We start from the raw sequence: 22,341 nt of genomic DNA on the forward strand, positions 1-22,341 counted from the left end.
CAAAACATACAGAATTAATGAGTCATTAGTAGTATAGTTGTACTACCCTGACCTGCATCTCTGTGTTCCAGGTTCTGGAGGATGATGTGTAGGAAGGAGTGAGAGTACGTATGAATGGACACCGACTCCTCTTGCAATACAGTCAGAAATGAAACAGCAGCTGTTAACTGCATTTCCACTCCTGCGACATGCAGCACCTCCTGTATAATTACAAATTGTATCAATTTAGAGAATGAGGCAGAAAGGTACTGAAAGACATTCAAATTTTTACATCCAATTTTAAGAGTGAATACACACCAGCCTGGGTAAACTACAAAAGAGGTAAAACCAAACCAGCCAACAATGGCACTTCTGTTGTTTATGCACACAAAGTGAAAAGAAGTATTTCACACATCTTGTCAACTGACTTGGAACATGGATGAAAATGTGTGCATATATGTAGTCTTGAGTAAAGCATATAGCAATAGAATTTCCTGAAATAACTCAGCATTTACTACTACTTAGTTTTAACATAGAAAAATATAATTAAATAGGCAGTCTTTAAAAGCATCAATTCAACAGTTAATTCAAGGATGAACTATTACTAAATGTTTTAAATTAAACAAGCCAGCAATTTAATTTCCATATTCATGCACATGCCTAAGAGGATGAAATCTATGACACAGCATTCCAGCATGTACAAATCTATCAGACAGGTAAACATTCTTTTTGTTTACCTGTAAATACATCTCCTGAGAAAACAGCACATTATTGTACTACTGAAGAATTGCATTCAATTTACATGTGACCCCAAACTCAGTAGGAGTTCAAAGCTCATACTTCCCTTTAAACATTTTACATGATTTTGCTTCTTTTTTAAAAGTGCCTGACACGAACAGTTTTCTCAGATCACACATCAAAAATCAACAGTATGCTAATACTTTAGTTTCTTTTTTTAAATCAGCCTAGACAAGACTAAGAAAATATCCATTATGCACCTAAGTATTCTCTAGCAGAGGGATTTTGCTTAGGAAATACATTTTGCAGAGACCATCTTGAGCAATTATTTAGTAGGCTTTGCTTACCTCAAAGTAAAACAAGACATTCTCATTCTACAAATGTCAAGCAGTTTGTATGTGCAAATGCCTATCTTTTATTTCACCTGATTTCAAAGAGAACCACTATTTCTCTGTCAACAGCTGTCTCAGTTTACAACTATGTGTATTTGAAAAAGCATTGTGTCCCTGCTCCCCCAAATGAAAAAAAAAAACAGCACTGCACAGCTAAGTGTGATACAATAGCTGCATTCAATAGCCAAGGAAACTGCCCTCTTTTTAATATCCACAGCCCAACTCTGTTCTTGTTCCTCCACTATCATTATAACACCCACAGTCAAGAATAAGGACATCTACCAATTTTATATTTCAAATGCTTCTGAGATCAGAATACCTGTATGTATTATTATGGGATTTTGGCTTACAACTGTTAAGGGAAAAAAAAAAATCCCCAAAATAATCAAAAGAAATATTTACATACTGTAGATGTGAAGAAACCACTTCAGATCAGAGCATAATGAGGCTGAATTCATTTTTATGTACACAATGCAAACAGGGTTACTTACCATCAAATAAAGTTTCCAAATAGTCTCCTCCACAGATCCACACAACTCTGGATAATCATGTGTGAGAACACATTCTCTGGATGTGCCTCCTCATGGACCTCGGGAGACATTGAAATGTAAATTTCTAGATTGCTTACATACCTGCCTGCATTGATGCTTGCTCTCAGAACTGTACAGTTCCATGCAAGAAAACGTATGGGTCTTCTCATTGAAATTTCAGTGAATTCAAGTTGAGTGACATAAAGTGACTTAATATAAATTTACTCTGTTAGAAAGTTAACATATTTTTGTATACACTGATCCTCCACAGATTCTCACTCCAGAGGAAAAAAAGCTTTTCCTGTCTACCTTATTCAGACAAATTATTTAATGGAATTTAAGGGTATGAGCATGTTCTTGAACTATCCTAATGTCTACAAGTTAAACTGGGGCATTAAATCTTGCATAATTTGGAAAGCATGGCTTATTCCATTAATTGGAAAACAGAAAAGTATCACCTGTAATTCACTTTATGTTCTGCAGCAACAGAACTCTCTTGAAAAAAGCTGCAAGTAGAAATATTATTAATCATTTTAGTAACTGCATTGATAAAACAGAAATCTTCATTCAGGACTAGAACGACGCAGAAATAATGGGCACTACAGCTCAAAGATACAATGAGGACGGACCTTAAAATCAATGCTGGGCAAAAGACAGGGTGAAAATCACCCCACCTCTTCTGAAATGATACAATCAACTAGAGAAGAAGAAAAGCTTTCAAGAGGAGACTGGTATATTAGGAAAATAAGAAACAAAATGAATTTCAAATTCACCAGACAGCATTGAATAAGACTACTTCAACATGAGTAGCCATAGTTTTCTGCAATCACAGCACTTGGAAAAATCTTATTAATTGGACAGGCATCTGCAATTTCCCTCTGCCCAAGGGTGGAAAATAGGGAAAATACTACTACCATCATTTGAAAGGAGCCATTTGGTGCACAAGAAACGCCGAGAAAAATGTCTAAGCTTTTCCTAAATCTGCATTTCAATGACTTCCAAGGTTCATGAGGAGGTGCAAGCAGAAATCCAGAGAGTGGGGATCTCTATACAACAGAGCCCATCCACAGATGCCACTTTATTTTAACGGTAGCACTTTTAAAAATATTTAATAATCCGAAACCTACATTTAACATCTAAATGATGCAGGAAGTGTTAGTTTTGTTAACATAACCAAAATTACTGACACCTAACAATTATTTAGATATGGCACACTTATGGATGTATTGCTTGTTTGTCTCAGATCTAAAATACTTATGCTAAATATACAAAGGGTCTTTGATGTTGTAACATTTTTTTAACATACACTATCTGCAATATTTTGTACATTCAGTGAATGAATGTGCAAGACCTACCCGACACACCTCCCCCAGAGGCTGAATTTACAGTAAAAGCGGGATGCTTTTGCCTTTATTAAAATACTTACACTGGCAGAAAAAGATACATTCAAACCTCGTTACACACAACTTACTCTGATTTTTGGTAAAACCCGACGCAGCGTTTCTGCAGGATTCTGTCGCACCAGGACTGGAAGATTTGCCACCACACTTGTTCCTTGGATATCCTGGCCAGAACTTACAAAAATACAAACAGAGTACATTACTTTCTCTGATGGCTAGAAACTCACATTTTTCATTTTAAAAAACCCTACAAAATTAAGAGCCCACGCTACCCAGGTAATTCATACAGTAAGTGGAGAGAGGCATTACTTTTTGTATATAACATGTAATATAAAATAACATTAAAAATATCAGCAATAAAAGCTGTTGCATACAATTTCTAATATGGCATGTTCTAACTTTAGTGTAGCTTTGAAAAAAACCAAACATTTGAAAGAACTTTTCAGACTGAATATTAAGGCAGTAGTTTTGTGGAAACTTTAATATTATAACAAGTGATAAAGCATAGGAAGGGGATAAATAGAAGATATAAACAAAAACTACACTCCATGTACAACATTTTAACAGAAATCTACTGTGTTTTCCTTTTTGTAGGGAAAACAGTCAGATGGATAATCAGATGAGTATTGGCAAACACGATTAAAGAAGGATTCAAAAACTTGCTTAGATTACATTCTGTCTTTCTCAATGGTATCTCACCATTGAGAAAGGTAAAAAAACCACACAAAAATACCCAAATTAAAAAACAGAAGAACAAATCCAGTTTTGTTTCAACAGCTAAGCAACTGATTTTTAAGTAAGCATGCAACAATCAACTACACACATGCAAGCATTTTTTGCAGTGTGATATTACAACTAAATGTATTATATGATTATACACATAATTTTAAAACAAATTCATAGCAAAAATACTTTTAAATACTTTCATACATCACTTCCCATCCCATCCTCATTCTAAGTTTTCTTAGGGAAAGTTTTGAGCTCAGGAAGGGGACTAGGTATATAAATTGGTCACATGACAGTAGATTTACACAACTACAATCCAGTTTTATTCTGCTTCTGACATATATTCGGGAATTCACAGATAAGATGCAAAGCTTTTCAGCAGTATTTAGAGATGAAAAGATCTTTACACATTCCACTAATATTCTACATAATCCTCAAATTCATGTCTTTCAGAAGAGCAAATAAAATTACAGGTACAGTCAAAGCAGTGAATTTTGAACTATTTAGTTAAATGCATACCTATGCATGCTTCAAAATGAGGGTATGTTTGCATAATAAGCAAGAAGCAGAATAGAATAGAATAGAATAGAATAGAATAGAATAGAATAGAATAGAATAGAATAGAATAAACCAGGTTGGAAGAGACCTTCGAGATCATCGTGTCCAACCTATCATCCAACACCACCCAATCAACTAAACCATGGAACCAAGCATCCTGTCAAGCCTCACCCTGAACACCCCCAATGACGGCGACCCCACCACCTCCTCAGGCAGCCCATTCCAAAGGGCAATCACTCTCTCTGTGTAAAACTTCCTCCTAACCTCCAGCCTAAACCTCCCCTGACACAGCCTGAGACTGTGCCCTCTTGTTCTGGTACTGGTTGCCTGGGAGAAGAGACCAACCTCCGCCTCACTACAACCCCCCTTCAGGTAGTTGTAGAGAGCAATAAGGTCACCCCTGAGTCTCCTCCTCTCCAGACTAAGTAAAAGCTTTGGTTAAAATCAACAAAAATACCCCTTCAGAAATACTGTAATATACTGTAATATCCTACCAGAAAGGCTTTTGTTTTCTTTGCACTCTCTAATTTCCCAGTAAAAATATTCAAAAAACAATTAGGTAACATCAATGTTAATTTAATCATGTCTAGCAAACTGTAATTTCAGTGTATTTTTGAAAGAACAAATTCTTCACTATACTCAAAAAGATAATTTTCCATGTTATACAGCAGTACATTGGGGAAGATTAATTACAGGCTGAAAGGCAGGAATACAGGAATTCAAATCCTCTTTGCAAGGTGGACAGTCTCACACACCTCAATTCATTTCTGTGTTAGGTTTCCACTCTGCAGACAGCTGTAATAACTTACTAACTGCAAACTATCACTTGGTGTATGGGTCTCACCACAGGAAAACCTTCCTCTTCCAGAAAGAGTAAATTTTGCTAAGGGAGATAAATCTCTTGTTTTGTATAGAGTAAGACAGATTGTTTGTAATTTGAAAGTATGAGTCTAATGCATATATGATGGAATTAACCTAATCTTAGATTGTGTTTGCTTGCCGTTGAAGTTATTTTCCTTTAAAATCAAGGTAGAGAAATAGGATTCAATAAGGAACAATTTATCTCAGCCTAAATAGAAGAGATGGACAGTTCCCCTGAAGTGCCTGATTCTCTCTACCACCTATTAAGGCAGACACATAAGTAAATGATGGCTCCTGACCACAGAAACACATTACAAGTCTTAGTCTTACAGGCATTTGTGTTTATACCTAATATGTATCAGAATCATAGAGTATCTCAAGTTGAAAGGGACCCATAAGGATCATAGTATTCAAACTCCCTGCTCCTTGCAAGGCACCCAAAAACTAAACCATGTGAGTAAGAGCCTATTCCAGACACTCCTTGACTTCTGACAGGCTTGGTGCCATAACAACTTCCTTGGGCAGCCCATTGCAGTGACTGACCACTCATCCAATGAAGAACCTTCTCCTAATGTCCAATCTGAATGTGAATTAACATCTTTAGAAGTACTTGTGTGATTATAGCTCCTAATAAAACTAACTTGAGACAAAAATAAAATATTCCTATTTCCTTAAGTTCCAGAGCAATCAATAAGGGTCCACCACAAATTTAGTCATGCAATAACTGGTCTAAATGGGTGCTACACACTACAAATGGCAGGAACTATGATCTTCTGTCTTTTTTTTGCTGTTGGTTGTTTTTTTTTTAATGGACCACATAGACCTTAAATAATGGAAAGGAAAGAACCCAGGCAGAAGAGTAATCATAAATTCTAAAATGAGTAACAAGTAAGTAGAAAGCTGTGAAGACTGTACTGAGGTTATCACACATTGCTGTCATCAGGGCTGCAGCACTCAGACCTGCTGAGCAAAATCTGGGAATCATTCCCAGAGCAGAGACATCATCCTTATTGGGCCCAACAACAATAAAGAGTGAACAAAAATTACATCTGGGGATGGAACTCAACACAGATGTAAAAAACAAACAAACAAAACAAAACAAAAAAAACTTTCTAATGCCACTCAAAACCAGCACAAATGGATGAGAGTACAGATTTTCATACTGATTTCTCTATTAACATCCCTGCAGTCTTATTTGGTGAACACGCATGAGCTCTCTCAATAGAAACACATCTCCCAGTAACATCCATATTCAGTGAAAGGATGGTATTCTGTCAGCTACTAAAAATGGACTTAAAATAATGATTAATAACTGATCTACTTACAGGTTGTGACACTTTTGCATTACTCAAAACTATTTTATTATCTGTGTTAAAGTCATGAATATTAAAGCCTTTCATGTTTATGTCAGATCTCTCCGAGTATCACATACTAATTCAAACAAAGCTTTAAAGTAGTACTGAGAAATTCAGAGCTGAAAAGGGTCACAGGGTGAATGAGGTCCACAAAATCTTAAGATACAACTTCCAAGGAAAAGATGCATGCCTTTGTATTATCCAGCAGTAACACAGTAGCACAGGCCATGGTAACTTGGCAAAGCTATTTAATTGAAAAATTTTATTCCTTTTGTGTCAAGATGGAAGAAATCCTAATTACTAAAAAATGAAACCACTATGCAACCTTTATCCATCAGAAATGTAAAGAAAAAGGGAGCATTTCCCTTTAAAACAGAAATGCTTAGCATCTGGCTTGCTGCCAAGTAAGAATGCGAAGCAGGAGGCATTTCAACACCTACACAGCCTGTAATTTTCCAACTGCAGATTTTTCTTCTATGTCTACCAAGGGAGCTGCACCATAGATTTATTTTTTTTAAACATTGAAGACTTCAGGATTATAGTGAATTACTGCTTAATGCTTAGATTTAGACATTTCTGTATTAATAAATACATTTTTTAAAATGCTACATCTCTTCAGAGTCACAATAACCTCAATGTAAGGAAGGTGTTATTCCTTTATTAACAGAGCTAACTATAGAACTCAACAGAGCCCTACATTTAGAAGCAACTTAGCTCAACCTCTTTTGTGCTAGCAAAATCCATATAGATAGTATCATATAAATATAAAGCTTCAGGACTCATCTTCTAAGCTCATCCTCCAGGAGATCCCAGTGACTTTACAGTGCTGGAAATCCTCATTAAGGGGAAAAGCTCTCATGCCGGAACACTTTCCGCTTCAGCTGGTGTAGCTGCTTGCTGACAGCTGGCAGTACCAGAGCTGGTCTGACTATAAGGTTCATGGAAGAGCCGGTACTTCTCATGCACAAGTGTCACACTAAGCCTCTCTCCCTCTAGCCCGTGCACTTGGTTTTACTTGGTTTTTCTACTTTCACAAAATGAAGCCTATGCTATATTACTATATTTAAGACTGCCTCAATACTGAAGCAAGTCCACCTAGTAACTATTTACGAACAAAACAAGGACAAAAAAAAAAGTGACCAAGAGTAGTCAGCCTGGATCTACGAAGATGAAATCCTGCCTGAGCAATCAACTTTACAGCATTCTACAATGAGATGACTGGTTTGGAAGGTGGAAGTTTTTTAACTTATTTTAGCAAGGCTTTTGACATTGTCTCCCATAATACTCTCATAGATAAACTGATGCAGTACAAGCTAGACAATCCTTGGAGACATTCAAAACTCATCTGGACAACGTCCTGAGCAACCTGACCTAACAGCAAATTACATTAGACTTGAAGTTGGTCCTGCTTCAAGCCAATCAAATGATCTCCAGCAAATCCCAACCACCTAAACTATTTTGTGACTGTGATTCATAAATCCTGAACTTACATTTCCTGCTTGTATAAAATCTCAGTATCTGACAGGATTTGGCCCGTTCAGAACAATTCAATTTCAATTCTGCTTTCAGAATTTCTGTTCTGCTATACAATCAACTGGTTGCCAAGGAAAACTAGAAATCCAGATAAGTATTTATGTCAATAACATAAAATTGTTGGCCCATAAAACTTGCTTAGAGAGTCTTGTTTACTTTTAATGTGAAAATTTTTATATGGCAATCTTTCCTATGCAGACAGGCAGATACAGACTTCTACTTTTACAAGTTTTCCTTTTTAATTTACCCTCAATTTGTGTTATTTCAGGGTTTTGGTAACAAAAAGGGAAAAAAAAAATCTAGAAAGCAGAAAAATGTCTTGAAATCACAAATGAATGACTTTAAGACTAATTTTCATTTTATTTCTAGGTGAACACTCTTTTGATACAATCTGGTATTTTTTGTAAAAGTACAATCTTTTCTTAACACTAGTAAAATGCAGTAGTTTCCCTTTTATTTCATTACATAAATTCTTGGATTTTAAGTATTCTTTCATAAATATAAATTATGTAACAGGAGTGTCTGAACATCTATTTGACAAATATTGTAATAAGTATGCTATAAACAAACACAGTTCCTGGGAAGGATCTGTCATTGCATTAATGTAACTTCATTTAAGATCCTCTGTTGAACAAAGACTGAGAAGCGTGAGTTGTACAAATATTAACACAGTCCTGAAATTATATAGTACAAGGGAGATTTTACAGACCTAAGTGCTGTATAAAATTGCTTGTACATTATCCTCTAGTGTGTTGCAAATGACATAATAAATGCATCTAAAATTAAAGTGATGGTTTTGTCTGATAATTTGCCCTAGGATTTGAAACTGCAAAGATATACAAGCTATTTGGGACATATTTTTAAAATCAGGTATCTGATATATCAAACTGCTTATATTTTTACCCTTTTACAGTGAGAGTCTAAAAAAAGAGGCTTTCTTCTCAGGAAAAGTTAATCCCAAGACTTTAAAGAGCAGTACTATTTAAGACACACTACAGATATATATATATATATAATTACAGATGTCTATCATAGTAACTGTTTTATATATTATAACCAATCTTATGTATTAAAATAAAAATTGGAACTGTATGTTGCATGTTCTTCACTGTCAAACACCTCTTGAAGACAACAGATACCTGGGCACCATATGTAAAACCTCAAAACTGATTTAAATTGTCCTAGAAGCAAATGGCCTTTTTTTCCAGATGTTCTAATACACTATAATGTTTATGTATGCAAGCCTTCATATATTTGAAAGTTGTGATAATATGCAAGATTCTAGAACAGGGATATAAACCAGACTAGATAAGTACAAGATTGTGATGGGGCCAAAGACTCATTAAGCTGCTTTGTCCTGTAACACTTCCCTCCCTCCGTTACTTGTGCAATAAGAGCAAATAAGAAATTGTGTTCTTAGGCTACTATAGTTTTGTTGAAAGTAAGATAGACTAAAATTAATCTGAAAATGTAACAACTCATTAATACCCATTTTCAAGAAGTCAGGAGTCCTGACAATACCACAGTACGAACATCACAACCCTTTTCTATTAACATCTCATCTGCAAAACCACTTACACATACTGCTCTTCTTCTTCAGACATACGTACTCCTGGTCGTTTTATGGTCAATGCATGGCTGCAGGACTCGGGTCATCAACAGGGGTTTGGATAATATGATCACAGCTCAGTTTACAGGGCACCGGAGCTGCAAGCAACCAATGGGATGCACCTGTCCCAGAGGGGGAAAAGGATTCTAGGGCAGAAGCTGGCAGGGCTCATTGATAGGGCTTTAAACTAGATTTGAAGGTGGAAGGGGCTGTTTATCTCATGTGGCAAACATTGGGGCAGCTCACCAGAGGCAGAAGGATGGAGTGCTAGCAAGGGCTCTCAACGTGTTGCCCTGAGGCAAGCCAAGGACGAAGCACTGGGACACCCCAAGGGAATCAAAGGGGATGCACCTAAGAGAGTGACACAGCCAGCATAGCTGAAGCTGTCAGGTAATGATAGGTCTAGGGGTAATGGAACAAAAATAGAAATGGGTAGATTGACATTGGATGCTAGGAAGAAGTCTTCACCATGAGGATGGTGAGACACTGGCACAGGTTGCCCAGGGAGGTGGTGGAAGCCTCATCCCTGGAGGTTTTTAAGGCCAGGCTGGATGTGCCTCTGAGCAACCTTATCTAGTGTGAGGTGTCCCTGCCCATGGCAGGGGGGTTGGAACTGGATGACCCTTGAGGTCCCTTCCAACCCTAACAATTCTATGATTCTAAAATCTACATGATCTATATACATTGAAAAAAAGAAATTAATCTTATCTTAGTACATATCTGAACAAGCAGCACTATACATGAAACTTACAGTGCAATAAATGTACTAACAGATCTAGCGGAACAGTAGTTTTGTATTCACAGCAAGTTTGTTTACCAGGATCAGTTTGGTAAACTGAAGTTTCTTATTTCTGTTTGCTTGCTGAATTACTGTCAAGGAGAGAAAGAATTTATAATTGACACAAATGCTTCTTTCTATTCTTGAGCAAAACAAATGCACTGTAATGCCACAAAAACTTCATTCTTCCTAATATCATCAGTTTCTGTGAGTTTACACACTACGTGCTACAAGGAAACATTAAGTTTTTCTCCCTTGCATTTTAAGAAAAGTTTCAAGAATGTAAAAAGTGCCTCAAAGGAACACATTTATCCTCTCAAATACTACCCTAATTTCAATGTTACTGTCTCCTAGAAAATTAGTGTTTCCTTTTCTTTAGACAACTCATAATACATATGGCATTTTGTATGGTCTCTGGGTAGAATTCATCTTAGTGGTTTTTACTTTCAGTCTAAATTTGAAAAGTAAAACCAGTCTTTTCACTCTAGATAATGCAATTTCCAAATCCTAGGTGATATAACAAAAACAAAAAAAGAAGCTAGTAGCTGATCTATTTTACTCTCTGCCCAGTTGTCATTTGCCAACTCTGAATTTATAATTTTCACTTTCAACAAGATTTGTCATTTCACAGCAGGCATTATATGATGTAAGAAGTCTTCTGGAAAAGTACAAGGCCTGTAATTTTTCTACACAGAAAGTGAGCAAAAAAATCATCACAGATGTTAACCAAATTCTAGAAGGATAATTTACTTCTGCTAGCCTAAGTTTATCTTATAGTCTAATTTAGACACTGGATCTCTTTTCATTCTCAAGTCCTATTTGTTGTATCAATATTTCATTCCCCTAGTTAGCTATTCATGTAACAAAATAGATGAACACTTCAAATGATGTAACAATTACTAAAATCTAATTATTAGTTGTTTTCTACTTATGGGTCTGAAAAGTGTGGACGCATTATGCAAAACAGACCCAAAAGCTCTTGAATCAATTCTTAGAGGGTTTGGGGTTGTCACACCCTAACTCTGGAAGTTGATGAGAACCTTTTGAATTTTGATTTCTGAATCTTTAGAGTTTCTTGATCTAGAAAGCAGTATCTGTGATCTAGAAAGCAGTATGTGTGTATTTCAACCTCTCCTTTAGAAGATGGACTTGCAGGTCTCAAAACTTGTCACTTGTTTCATGATATGTTGGCTAGTCTAACAGAAGATATCACTTGCCTTTATCTCATTCTGTTCTATGAATCCCTTCAATAGTTTCTAAAAAACAAAATGATATACTAATTCCACCTGGAATCCCTCTGCCTACCAGTAGGAAAAGCACATCAAAGGTTAGGAAAGCAACTGCTACTCAGGGGGGTTGTCAAGTCTCCTTCTCTGGAGACTTTCAAAACCAACCTGGATGCATTCCTGAGCCAACTACCCTAACTGATCCTGCTTTTGGCAGGGGAGTTGGACTCAATGATCTATGGAGGTCCCTTCCAACCTCTAACATGCTGTGATCTGTTTACACTTGCTTTGCTTCATAAAAAAGCCTTATCAGTGTAAGCAAGAGTTTATTTTATATTGAAGACCATGGTAAGAGTCTGAAAGAACAGCAGCCTTCTAAGAATTAAAGTACAAGCAGGAAAAGCTTGTATTTTCTGGAATAGGTTTATAAATTGCAGCACAACAAAATCTCAGTTGCTGCATCAACTATGGTAATACAGACAAATGGCACATAAAACATACTTTATTTTATGATTTTATGAGCTGACAATTCACAGACTGGGTCAAAAAAAAATGCAGATGTAAAGACCAATAATACAGACATTGCAAAAGTTGCTGTGTACAGAATAAACAAAAGTATAGGGATTTAATGAAAAGCCACAATAAAAAGTATATTAAAAAAAAGTAAAGAGACTGAATGCAAGGGTATGAAGCCATTGCGCAATATTTTTTCCCACATGCAATAGAAATATATTGAGAGGGAGAGATAGCAAGTAGATAGATATCATATAAAACAATGCAAGCTGAGCTCATGCTTCAATTTGAAAAAATATGGGAGTAAAATTGTGAAAAAGAAATCTGATATTTTAGAAACTCATTGAATCATTAGCTGTAGAAGCAGTTCTTTTTTTTTCCAACAAAAGAAATCTGACTTTGACCTTCAAACAGTTATCATAAATTTCTACAAATTATGTGTGGTACTCAAAAGACCTGGTGGCTCAAATGGGGAAAAAATAAATCTTAAAATTAACACAGAACTGAACTAACTCATAGTACAAGCTGCTTTGAGACAGCTCAGAAGTGGAAAGCCTTGCTCATTTACATTCCGCTCATTATTTAGATATTTTAATGTAGTACTGGACATCTACTTCAGACTGAAGTAGTTACATGCATGAGCAATACAATCTCAAACCACTAATGCTAGCGTTACTTTCTCATCGATCAGAAGCAACCATAGGCCAAATGCAGCTGAGGTAAGCATGCAAGTAGCTAAAAATTAGTTTAATTTCAAGCTGATTCACATTCTGTCAAACAAACAAAAAGTGCTAGATTCATGTTCACTTTGGAAAGTAGGCTGAAATCCAGTTAATTAAAATGAAGGAAGAGTCAGAGTTATGCCTCTCCGAAATAAGTGAGATTTGTTCATTTGTTCTATTGATGCCATACAGCTTGGAGTGGACAGATAATCAAATCAGATAATACAACCAACATAATAAACAAATCGAAGTGATGACAACTCGTGCAAGTTTCCACCTCTATTGGCAAAATAATTTTAAACACTAGATAAAAATGAGTACTACATATACAGGTCATTCATCTGTATTTACATTCCTGTTAGAATTATTATGAGCACACCATCAGAAACCTCCTGCCTACACAACTAGATTTAAGTAATTATCATCCAAATAAAGTTCCCTACCCTCAAAGTCACTACAAGGTGATCTCAAACAGCCTTTTGTTAAACTGTTTTGTTCTCACATACTCATATTTTACATTAGTTCTAATGGTACAATTATCCCAAAAAGACTGCAATAGAAAGAATAAATAAAGCATTTAGCAGTAATTCCACCCACATTTACTAAAATTAGTTCAGAATCATCTCTGGAAGAAAAGTGTATCTCTTTCCTTTGAATGTATGTCAACTGAACAGATCCTTCACAGCACACCAGTGTTAACCACCAGAATATGTGCTAGTATCAGTATCCTATGAAAATAAAAATAGCAGAAAAATAAAAAGTACAGTAAGTGGCAACCATTGATTCCATAGCATTTGCACAGTGCTTTCCCACCACCACCTTTGGTTTGTTTGTAACTGAAAATGACCAGAATTACCTGATCACTAGAAGGTGTGGGACAGTAAATCTTTAGTCAAAACTCATTGTGGAATATTAACATATTATATTAATGAATAATACTCTTGTTAAGGGTTTGATATGGCATCCATGCAAATTGATCTCTATAGGTAGAATTTAACTTAGTACACAGTGCTTATAATAACAGTGTTGCTTCAGAGCATCCAGAATTCCAAAGTTTTTTTACAAGCATCACAGGCCAACACAAATCGTTACAGGTGTCATACAAACCATCTCCATTGGTATTCAGTATGTAGACTCCTGAAGATAATGAGTTTAAGGCAAACCCTCAGTCATAAGGATGATGGAAGGAAAAAAAAAATCTAAACAAAACAAAAAGAAAACTAACCAAAGAACAAATCCTTCCTAGTACTTAGAGCCTTCACATACAGTGAGTCATGACTCCTCAAATGACCTAAGAAATATGAAATCTTAGAATCTTCTTCAACTCATGGGTTACATACTACAGATCCAAAAGCTGTCACTTCCCAATTACTAACATTTTTTTAAAAGTCATGCTTTTCATTTATAAGGAAGTAAGATGAGGCACTCAAAATTTATGTACTTAAAGCCTTCAGAATTGGCAATAAATAAGATACAAAGATCTGGATCAATCAATCTACTTTCCAACATCACTTTCAATAAAGCAGGACAGTGATCAGAGTGCGAGCATATTTATCTGCCTTCAAGAGTTGATTTTTCCATACCAGTATGCACCCAATCTTTTATTATGAGCTCATGGCCTAAGTATGCACATTGTGTGTAACACAACAGGCAAGCAAGATTCAAAAGAAATTACAAGTATCTCTTAAAATACAGCTACAGCTGCCTTTATATAGTGGTAAGGAAAAGACGAAATAGACATACTCTTAGATTAAAACCTGTACTAAAGAAGTAGGTTAATTTTAAGCAGTCATCATTCTTTCCTTGATTGATTCAGTGGTCAGCATTTGATGCAGCTGTAAAATGCCCTGAAGACTATATACTAAAATACTTCCATGTTCCAAAATGGCAGATAAATAGGTATCTTAATCCTGAGTTTTTAGATGAAATCACATAAAGGAGATTAACTGTTTATAACAGAATAATTTTGGTGCAAGCAGCAATGAGCCAGTGACTCATGTTTTGCTATTCAATATGGACATAAATCCTCCTCCTCAAACAGCTCAGTTACAATTTCAGCAGTGAAAATGGCATCTTTCCTGTTTCTCCTTTTGAATTTGTATCTCCAGACATACCCAACAATGTAAGTAAAATTACCATGTAAATATGTATATTAAAGAATTTATCCTCTGCATATGTTTAGTCTATCAGAGACAATACAATCAATTCAGATTTTTAAAATAACAGCATAGTTAACATTTCTAAGGCATTTCCTTGCTGTCCCTAGTCTAGCTTTCTCAATATACTCTTGGTAACAGACTGTATCAATAGGCAGTGGGAATGGCGGGGGAAGAAGAAAAAGGAAGAAGGAAGGGGCTTGGGGGAGAAAAAGAAAAGGAAAAGAGTATATACTACTGGAAAGTCAGACCACAAATTGGTCAGCTGCAATTCTCAGGCAGCACAGGCAAAGAATAAATCATTTTGCAGACAACCCCTTGCAAGCAAAATGTATTGGTATTACTAAGTACAACAGCACTTCTCCTGCTGTGCAGCTCTGTTTATATCAACTGAGTTATCAATGCATTGACCCAGCTTGAATCCAACTTCCTTATTCTTCTCCAACTGGTAAACAGAAATGTGTTGGAGTTGCAGGCAGCTTTGAACAATCTCTATTTAATCTCAGCATAAAACTGATAGCTCCAGTTCTTAACGTTGTTCTTTCTTGTTGAACAATAAATCAGGGAGAGTGCAGATGACACCAATCTAAATTGGTTCTGAGTTTTCACTTCAAGAAATGGGGACTCAGAGCTTCTTACTAGGGAAACGATTGACAGTTAGTACATAAAGCTATTTTCATAAGCAAAAACCCAGGGACTACAGGACTTTCTTCTTATACTTTTCTTCATCCTCCTTAATTGCCACAGAAAACCCTATGGCAATTTTTGCAATTTTATTCAAAGTTACAGTGTGCTGCCATTTAAAAAAATAAAACCAAATTATCTCGATCTGATTGAAGATAGACTGGGGAAGGAAAAAAGAAAATTCTTGTAGTTATTTTTTCACAACCATCTGGAATATCAAAATTTTAAACACTATGAGAAAAATTATTTAGGAAAAAATGTCTGTATTGATCTATTTGCAAAGCCAGAAGAATTGTCTGAAACTAAAGGATTATTGAAAACTAGATGAGGATAAAAAAATTACTTATTTTTCCCAAAAAGAAAGAATGTAGAAGTATGTTGTTTGAAGTATTCTGACTTGGTGATGCTGGTCACCTTTATTTATAAAACCTTATAAAAATGTAAATATTTTTTTTAAAGTCTGAAGACCTACAAATACCCTCCTTAAGTAGATAAAGTAAAAACCAAACCAAAACAAAACCCACACACATGAAAAAAACAAACACCAAGACCTCTTAGTTAACTATAGTCATCTTGGATTCATATACAATTATTCAATTCCATTCATGTCAGTTCATCACTCCCTGATTACATGTAGCCTGAATCTGACTTTCTTAATGCTGTAGCAAATTGAAGAACAGTGGAAGAGCAGGGAAGTAGGAATTCCAGAGAAACACCAGGGCTAAAATCACACTGTAACATATATCTGTAAACAAATCGTGTGCGATTTTGGAATTATAAACAACTTTGGAATATATAAATGATATATTTAGACTAAGAATTATTGTCTATCTCTGGAGTCTGTTAGGAAAGGGGTAGATTTCTAAAATCCATTACTATGTAAGGGGTAGACGGGCAGGGCAGGATGTTAACTATTGTCATGAAAGCATCCCAATTCCCTTCAGTCCTGCTGTGAATTGATGCAACTGACAACGAATGACTCAGCTAATCTGCACAAGAGTCGTACACGTTCTCAGAACTCACAGCCACACAACACAGAATAAAGAAAATTGCTCCTGAAACAACTGCTACCAAGATACCGAGGAATATATCCAAAGCCTGGTATTTTTATTCCTCAACATTAACCCCCTGTAGGGTAAAGTTCTGCAAAAAGAAACATGCAGAAACATTTATTTGAATGCAAAAGAAGCTAAAAGGTAGGACCTAAACAAGAATACCTGCATCGTCAAGAGTCCCTTTATGTAAGAATATGGATATTAAACATCTGGTACATTTTCCTGCCTGTGTAAAAGTATAAGCCAGAGGCAATAAAGCATTCCTCAGACAGATATACCTAGATCTTTTGATCTAGCAAAAGTTTCCAAGTGGTTGTCTCTTTTCATTCTGTTTTATTATGACTCATAAAGGTGATCTTCCCCACACAGGGGTGTACATCTGACAGGCTATAAGGAATTAATATTCAGTCTGAAAGATTCCATCTTGTCCAAAACTGTCTCCAGAAAGGTTATTCACCAAGAAAGAAGCAACTTCAAGAGCGGCAGTGACTGTAAGTCATTTAAACTAGTTTTTACCGAGGCATAGGGCATCGAGAACCCTTACTTGCAAAGCCTGTGAAGGATACTATTATTGTTCAGACTGGAAATTATACATCAGGGCAGGGGAAGAAATGCCAGTGACATCTTAATTCTCTAAGTGTGGGCTCAAGAACAACCCAGTTATATAGCATTCCCACCACTATCAATCCAAATGAGAAGATTCTTGCTACTTTTGCATCACTAGCCTACTTTTAAAAATCCTTCCCTGAGGGCTTAACTCTGTCTTTGGCTAGAGATGTCACTTGTGGCAATCTGTTTTGGAATCTGAAGTGACCTTCTTTTTCAGGCACGAAGTCCTGTAACTGTGAATCATTAGTTATTATGGTTATTATTTAGCTGTAATATAGCTGTTTCCAAATTATGTCAATATAAATCCTCACTACAGAAACCACTTCAAATTTCCTTTTCAATCTGTTGTCAAGACTGAAAGAGAACTTCTTTATACAAAAAGCTGCCCCAGAAAGATTAAATAAAATGCCCCTATCAAAGCATGGGAACTTCTCAAAGAATAATGGAGACATCCTTGAATTACTTAGCCTCAAAAACTGTCTGCACTCCCATTCTGTTTTCCCAGCGCAAAAATTTCTTAAGTAATGTAATAATTCTGCTTTCTTTCCTGTGACATAAAGCTTTGGGTTCTCAGCCTTGACAAAGACACGGTGTAATTTTACCACAGTGCTGGCATTTAGACTACCAGCTGGTGGAACAAAGACAAAACCATTAATATTACTAGAGTTAACTCTAAAAACAGTTACATAAAACAGTTCAGCAAGTATACCCCAGAGAATAGGATTAATTTTAAATCTCCATGTAGCTATTTCTTATCTCATTTCAATTTATTCCTGTCCTAGCATATCAGCTGAGGCACAGACATAGGCCCAAGCCTCAGTCCTAGTTCCTCAGTCCTAGTTCCTGAAGTCCTTAAATTAGTATCAGAAAAAAATGATACTGAAATGCCTACTACTGATTTTAAGGGAAGAGTAACTCAACCAGTACTACCTACTACTACTTATCTCTAGCAGCAAAAAATGGAGTCAGTGCAGGGCCTTGGAAGCATCATGCCATGACATTTGAAGGTCCCCTATGCCTACAAAAAAGTAGTCCTCAAAACACCAGAATAATAATCGCAGGGCACCATCCTTGTTCTCAGAGTTGCCATAAATGGATAGCTTGACCTACTCTTTGAGGAGTTTGTACCATTGATATAGTCTAACACCAAACATTATGTTTTCCCCATGTAGGTTACACTGGATGCATCTCCAGATCCTGACATAAGCTAGTGTATACAAACACAAATCAGTAATATTGAACAAACATGAGGATAAAAGCTTTTTAGAAGTACAAAATTTTGTGATATACATTTGGAGCTTTCTAAGGAAGGTGTTATAAAGGAGAATTATTATTCTCACACGTCAATTATGTGCCATCTCAAAATGAACCATGAAAGTTATTTATGAAATGTCAGTGCTCATTTGGACAAAACAAAACCAAACCCTGGTTTCCTCCTGGGCAACATGCTATTCCTGCATGGGATTTGTCATGTAGAAAGAAAGAAACACAGTAAATATTTAGCAGGACTTTCCTATTAGATCTTTTCCAATACAGCATGATAAGCTTTTCCCAGGTCAACAGAGCAATTTTTACAAGTTAAGAAATCTCACAGTCTTTTGAATTGTGTTTACTATTGAAAAAGGCATCCATAGCGCTACCTAGTTTCTCCTTATTATGTCACAGACAAAGATACTCTGAAACATCACTGACACCTCCAGAAAAAAATCTGACAATGCATTAGGAAGAGCTATCACCTATGTCACACATTGTAGCTCTCATGCTGACTTCCAGACGTCCATTTAACATCTAAGGAATAATTAAATACAATACAGGTGATACTTTGATCATTTCAACCAGTATTTGACTTCACAAATTCAACATACAGATTCAATATTGGTCCTAAAGGGCAGGTGTCAAGAAGACAGGGCCAGACTCTTTCGAGTGGTGCCCAGTGATGGGACATGGGGCAACAGGCACAAACTAGGACACAGGAAGCTCCACCTAACTATAAGGAAAAAAGTCTTTACAGTGAGGGTGATAGAGCACTGGAACAGGCTGCCCAGAGAGGCTGTAGTCTCCTTCTCTGTTTACTTTCAAAACCTAGCTGGATGCATTCCTGTGGCAACCTGATCTAGGTGAGCCTGCTTTAGCAGAGGCTTGGACTACATGATCTTCAGTGGTCCCTTCCTAACCTTGTCACTCTGTGATTTTCTAACCTGCACTAATGTATTCTGCTATTGATGAGAGAGTAATCTACCAGCTGTGACGTCTCTGTTCATGCTCCCACTCACAGTAGCACAGGCCGTCATACACTTACACATTTTGTTGGAAACATGGCAGGATTAGTGCTGGCACACAAAATTTATCTGTAACACAATCACGTAAGGAAAGAATGCATGAGCTGCTCTTTCTGATAGAGGAAGAGCTTCATTATTCTTACCTTGCCTCTGAAACTATACACCAGGAAACCTTTGCTTCATGAAAAATCATAAGCCATACAAACATGCTGCTAAGTCTCAAAGCCACTTCATTCACTCACGTGTGCTGTTCCCATGCTGCTACCCAATTCTTTTGTACTGGCACAGAGGTTTTTTCTGGTGCATGAAGTCCTGGATTAGACAGTTGGTCTATTTCAAAATTAAACATTATTTTCATGGTTTGCCTCAGAAAAATTTGCCAATGGGCTGTGCAGGCGTAACGGCCAATACAGAACACAAGTCTGAACAAGAAAAGGACTGGCATTGCCATCTTTCTGCAGCCCAAGAAAGAAAACAGAAATGAAAATATTTATCTCTCTCCTCTTTCACCACTTTTCTTGTTTGTTTCTTAGAGAGATATATTAACTCTAATCTGCGTATTTACAACTAATTCTCCAGCTATAGTAATAAGATGAACAGAAGTATTTGCAAAAATCTAAATGTTAATAAAAGTATGTGACTTAGCATCATTTCAGGCTATGGGTACACTTTGTGCTTTGAGGTGAAAGAATCAATTTCATATACATTAATTTATTTGCATAACAGAGTCAAGGTCAAGTAATTCATCTGGCCAAAATAAGTGACTCAAGAATGAAACTTTTACAGAATTTAAGCTGCAACTTAAAAGATGGAAGAGGGGGAGGGAGGGGGAGAGAAAGAAACAATAGTTTTTATGTCAGTATTTACAACTTGCCAGTGTAGTTAGAAGAATTATAATAATAATAATAAACCAGGTTGGAAGAGGCCTTCAAGATCATCGTGTCCAACCCCTCAACCAATCCAACCCACCTAAACAACTAACCCATGGCACCAAGCACCCCATCAAGTCTCCTCCTGAACACCTCCAATGATGATGACTCCACCACCTCCCCAGGCAGCCCATTCCAATGGGCAATCACTCTCTCTGTATAGAACTTCTTCCTAACATCTAACCTAAACCTCCCCTGGCACAGCCTGAGACTGTGTCCTCTTGTATTTTCCAATGTGTTTAGTATGAAGCTGAATCTTTCAGTGTACTGTGCATTCATCAGGACCATAAATTCAGAAGGTCTATAACCAGAATACAGTCATCAATTCTTATGATTATGTAGCAAAACAAAACAAAACAAACAAACAAACAAACAAGACAAAGTTTCTCTTAGAAAAATAGCTCCTAACAGTTACATTTAAATAAAAGTTTTCATTTGAATTTAACAGCAAGTTCTCTGCACAACAAAATCTCCAAAACAGACATGATTAAGACTAAAAACTAAAAGAGGAATTAAAAAAAAAAAATCTTTAAAATAGTAGTAGTGGGTTTGTCACCTGCATTAACAACATATACTGTATAGAAAGCTGGTTAGAATTTGAAATACTCTAGCTAATCACAGATGGCTACAATGAAGTACAGCTTTGGTTTGATGGTTTGTTTTTTTCAGATACGCTACATTTATAGGCATTGAATTGTTTCCAATCTAGATAAAGTATATTTTGTGTCTGCAAAAACTGTGCTAAATGTTTTGGAGCGCGATTGTGTGGTTTTCTAGTGCGAGAGACAGGATCACTCCAAAACCCAGGTACAGTATGTTCCCAAAAGGGTAAATAATTCAATCTTCCACCTTGATAACTCCTTGTTACCCTGATTTTGAGTATGACCGAAATGTCAAGGCCTGAAAATTTGAACACTCAAAAGGCAAAAATTAACAAGAAGTAGCTGAATACAAAATAACATAGTACACACAACAATGCAAAAACCTCTAAGAAATCCATCAGAAAAGTCCTCAGAAAACAAACCATGCTAGTGTGTGTATCAGTAAGCATCCTTGTATCCAAACCGGATTCACATCAGGCAAAGAAAACCTAATTTGCTACTGGCTGCATACCATAAAAGAGTGAGCTCCACTGGGACAAATAAAAAAACATAGTAACATCAAACATCAGCAAACACAAACACTATAGGCAAAAGTTCATAGCAGAGATAAAAATCACAGATCTGTATATTTCCATGGTCCTGTTAGAGATCACAATGCCCTGAAGTGGAATGCAAACTATTCTGTCACTTTTGTGCAAAGTTTGGCATTTTATACTTAATCTGATGGGTTTATGACAAACTATCAATCCTGAAACCAACATAGTTGGGAAGCATACAGGTATTTCGCTCTTCCTATTCTTCTGCTTGGCCAGCAACATCCAAAATACAGCCTCAGTTAGAAAGCCCCAAGCCCTCAGACTGAAGTTCTGAAACATAGGTCCTAGACACTCGGATGCCTTTGCCTCGTTAGGTACCTAAATCCATTTGATTTCCATGTCAAGCTCATAAACAATCCTGACAACCTGGTCTAAAGAACCCCAGTTCCTCAACTAGAATGAAGGTTAATTGAGATTACAATAAATGACAGTCCAATTTGCTACAACATTCTTACTAAAGTAGAACTTGCTTGCTCTAATGGCAGAATGTTACCTAATTAAAACTGAGTAC

At 36.4% G+C, this 22,341-nt stretch overlaps 1 protein-coding gene across 3 annotated transcripts in view; it reads right to left on the minus strand.

The window, feature by feature from the left end:
* Nucleotides 1-22,341, minus strand: part of PPP4R4 (protein phosphatase 4 regulatory subunit 4) — a 55,963-nt gene that overhangs the window by 30,994 nt on the left and 2,628 nt on the right. The window contains exons 3-5 of one of the 3 annotated variants that reach the window (XM_054161890.1): nt 3,111-3,213; nt 1,601-1,698; nt 92-200 (exon numbers count right to left, since the gene is read on the minus strand). In XM_054161890.1, coding sequence (XP_054017865.1) covers nt 1,603-1,698; nt 3,111-3,213 — 199 coding nt within the window. In that variant the 3' untranslated portion in view covers nt 92-200; nt 1,601-1,602. Of the gene's footprint in view, nt 1-52; nt 201-1,600; nt 1,701-3,110; nt 3,214-22,341 lie in introns of those variants that run through there. The other 2 variants (XM_054161888.1, XM_054161889.1) reach the window with 2 other exon arrangements.

This window comes from Dryobates pubescens, chromosome 5 (assembly GCF_014839835.1).
Source record: "Dryobates pubescens isolate bDryPub1 chromosome 5, bDryPub1.pri, whole genome shotgun sequence".
Lineage (NCBI taxonomy): Eukaryota > Metazoa > Chordata > Aves > Piciformes > Picidae > Dryobates > Dryobates pubescens.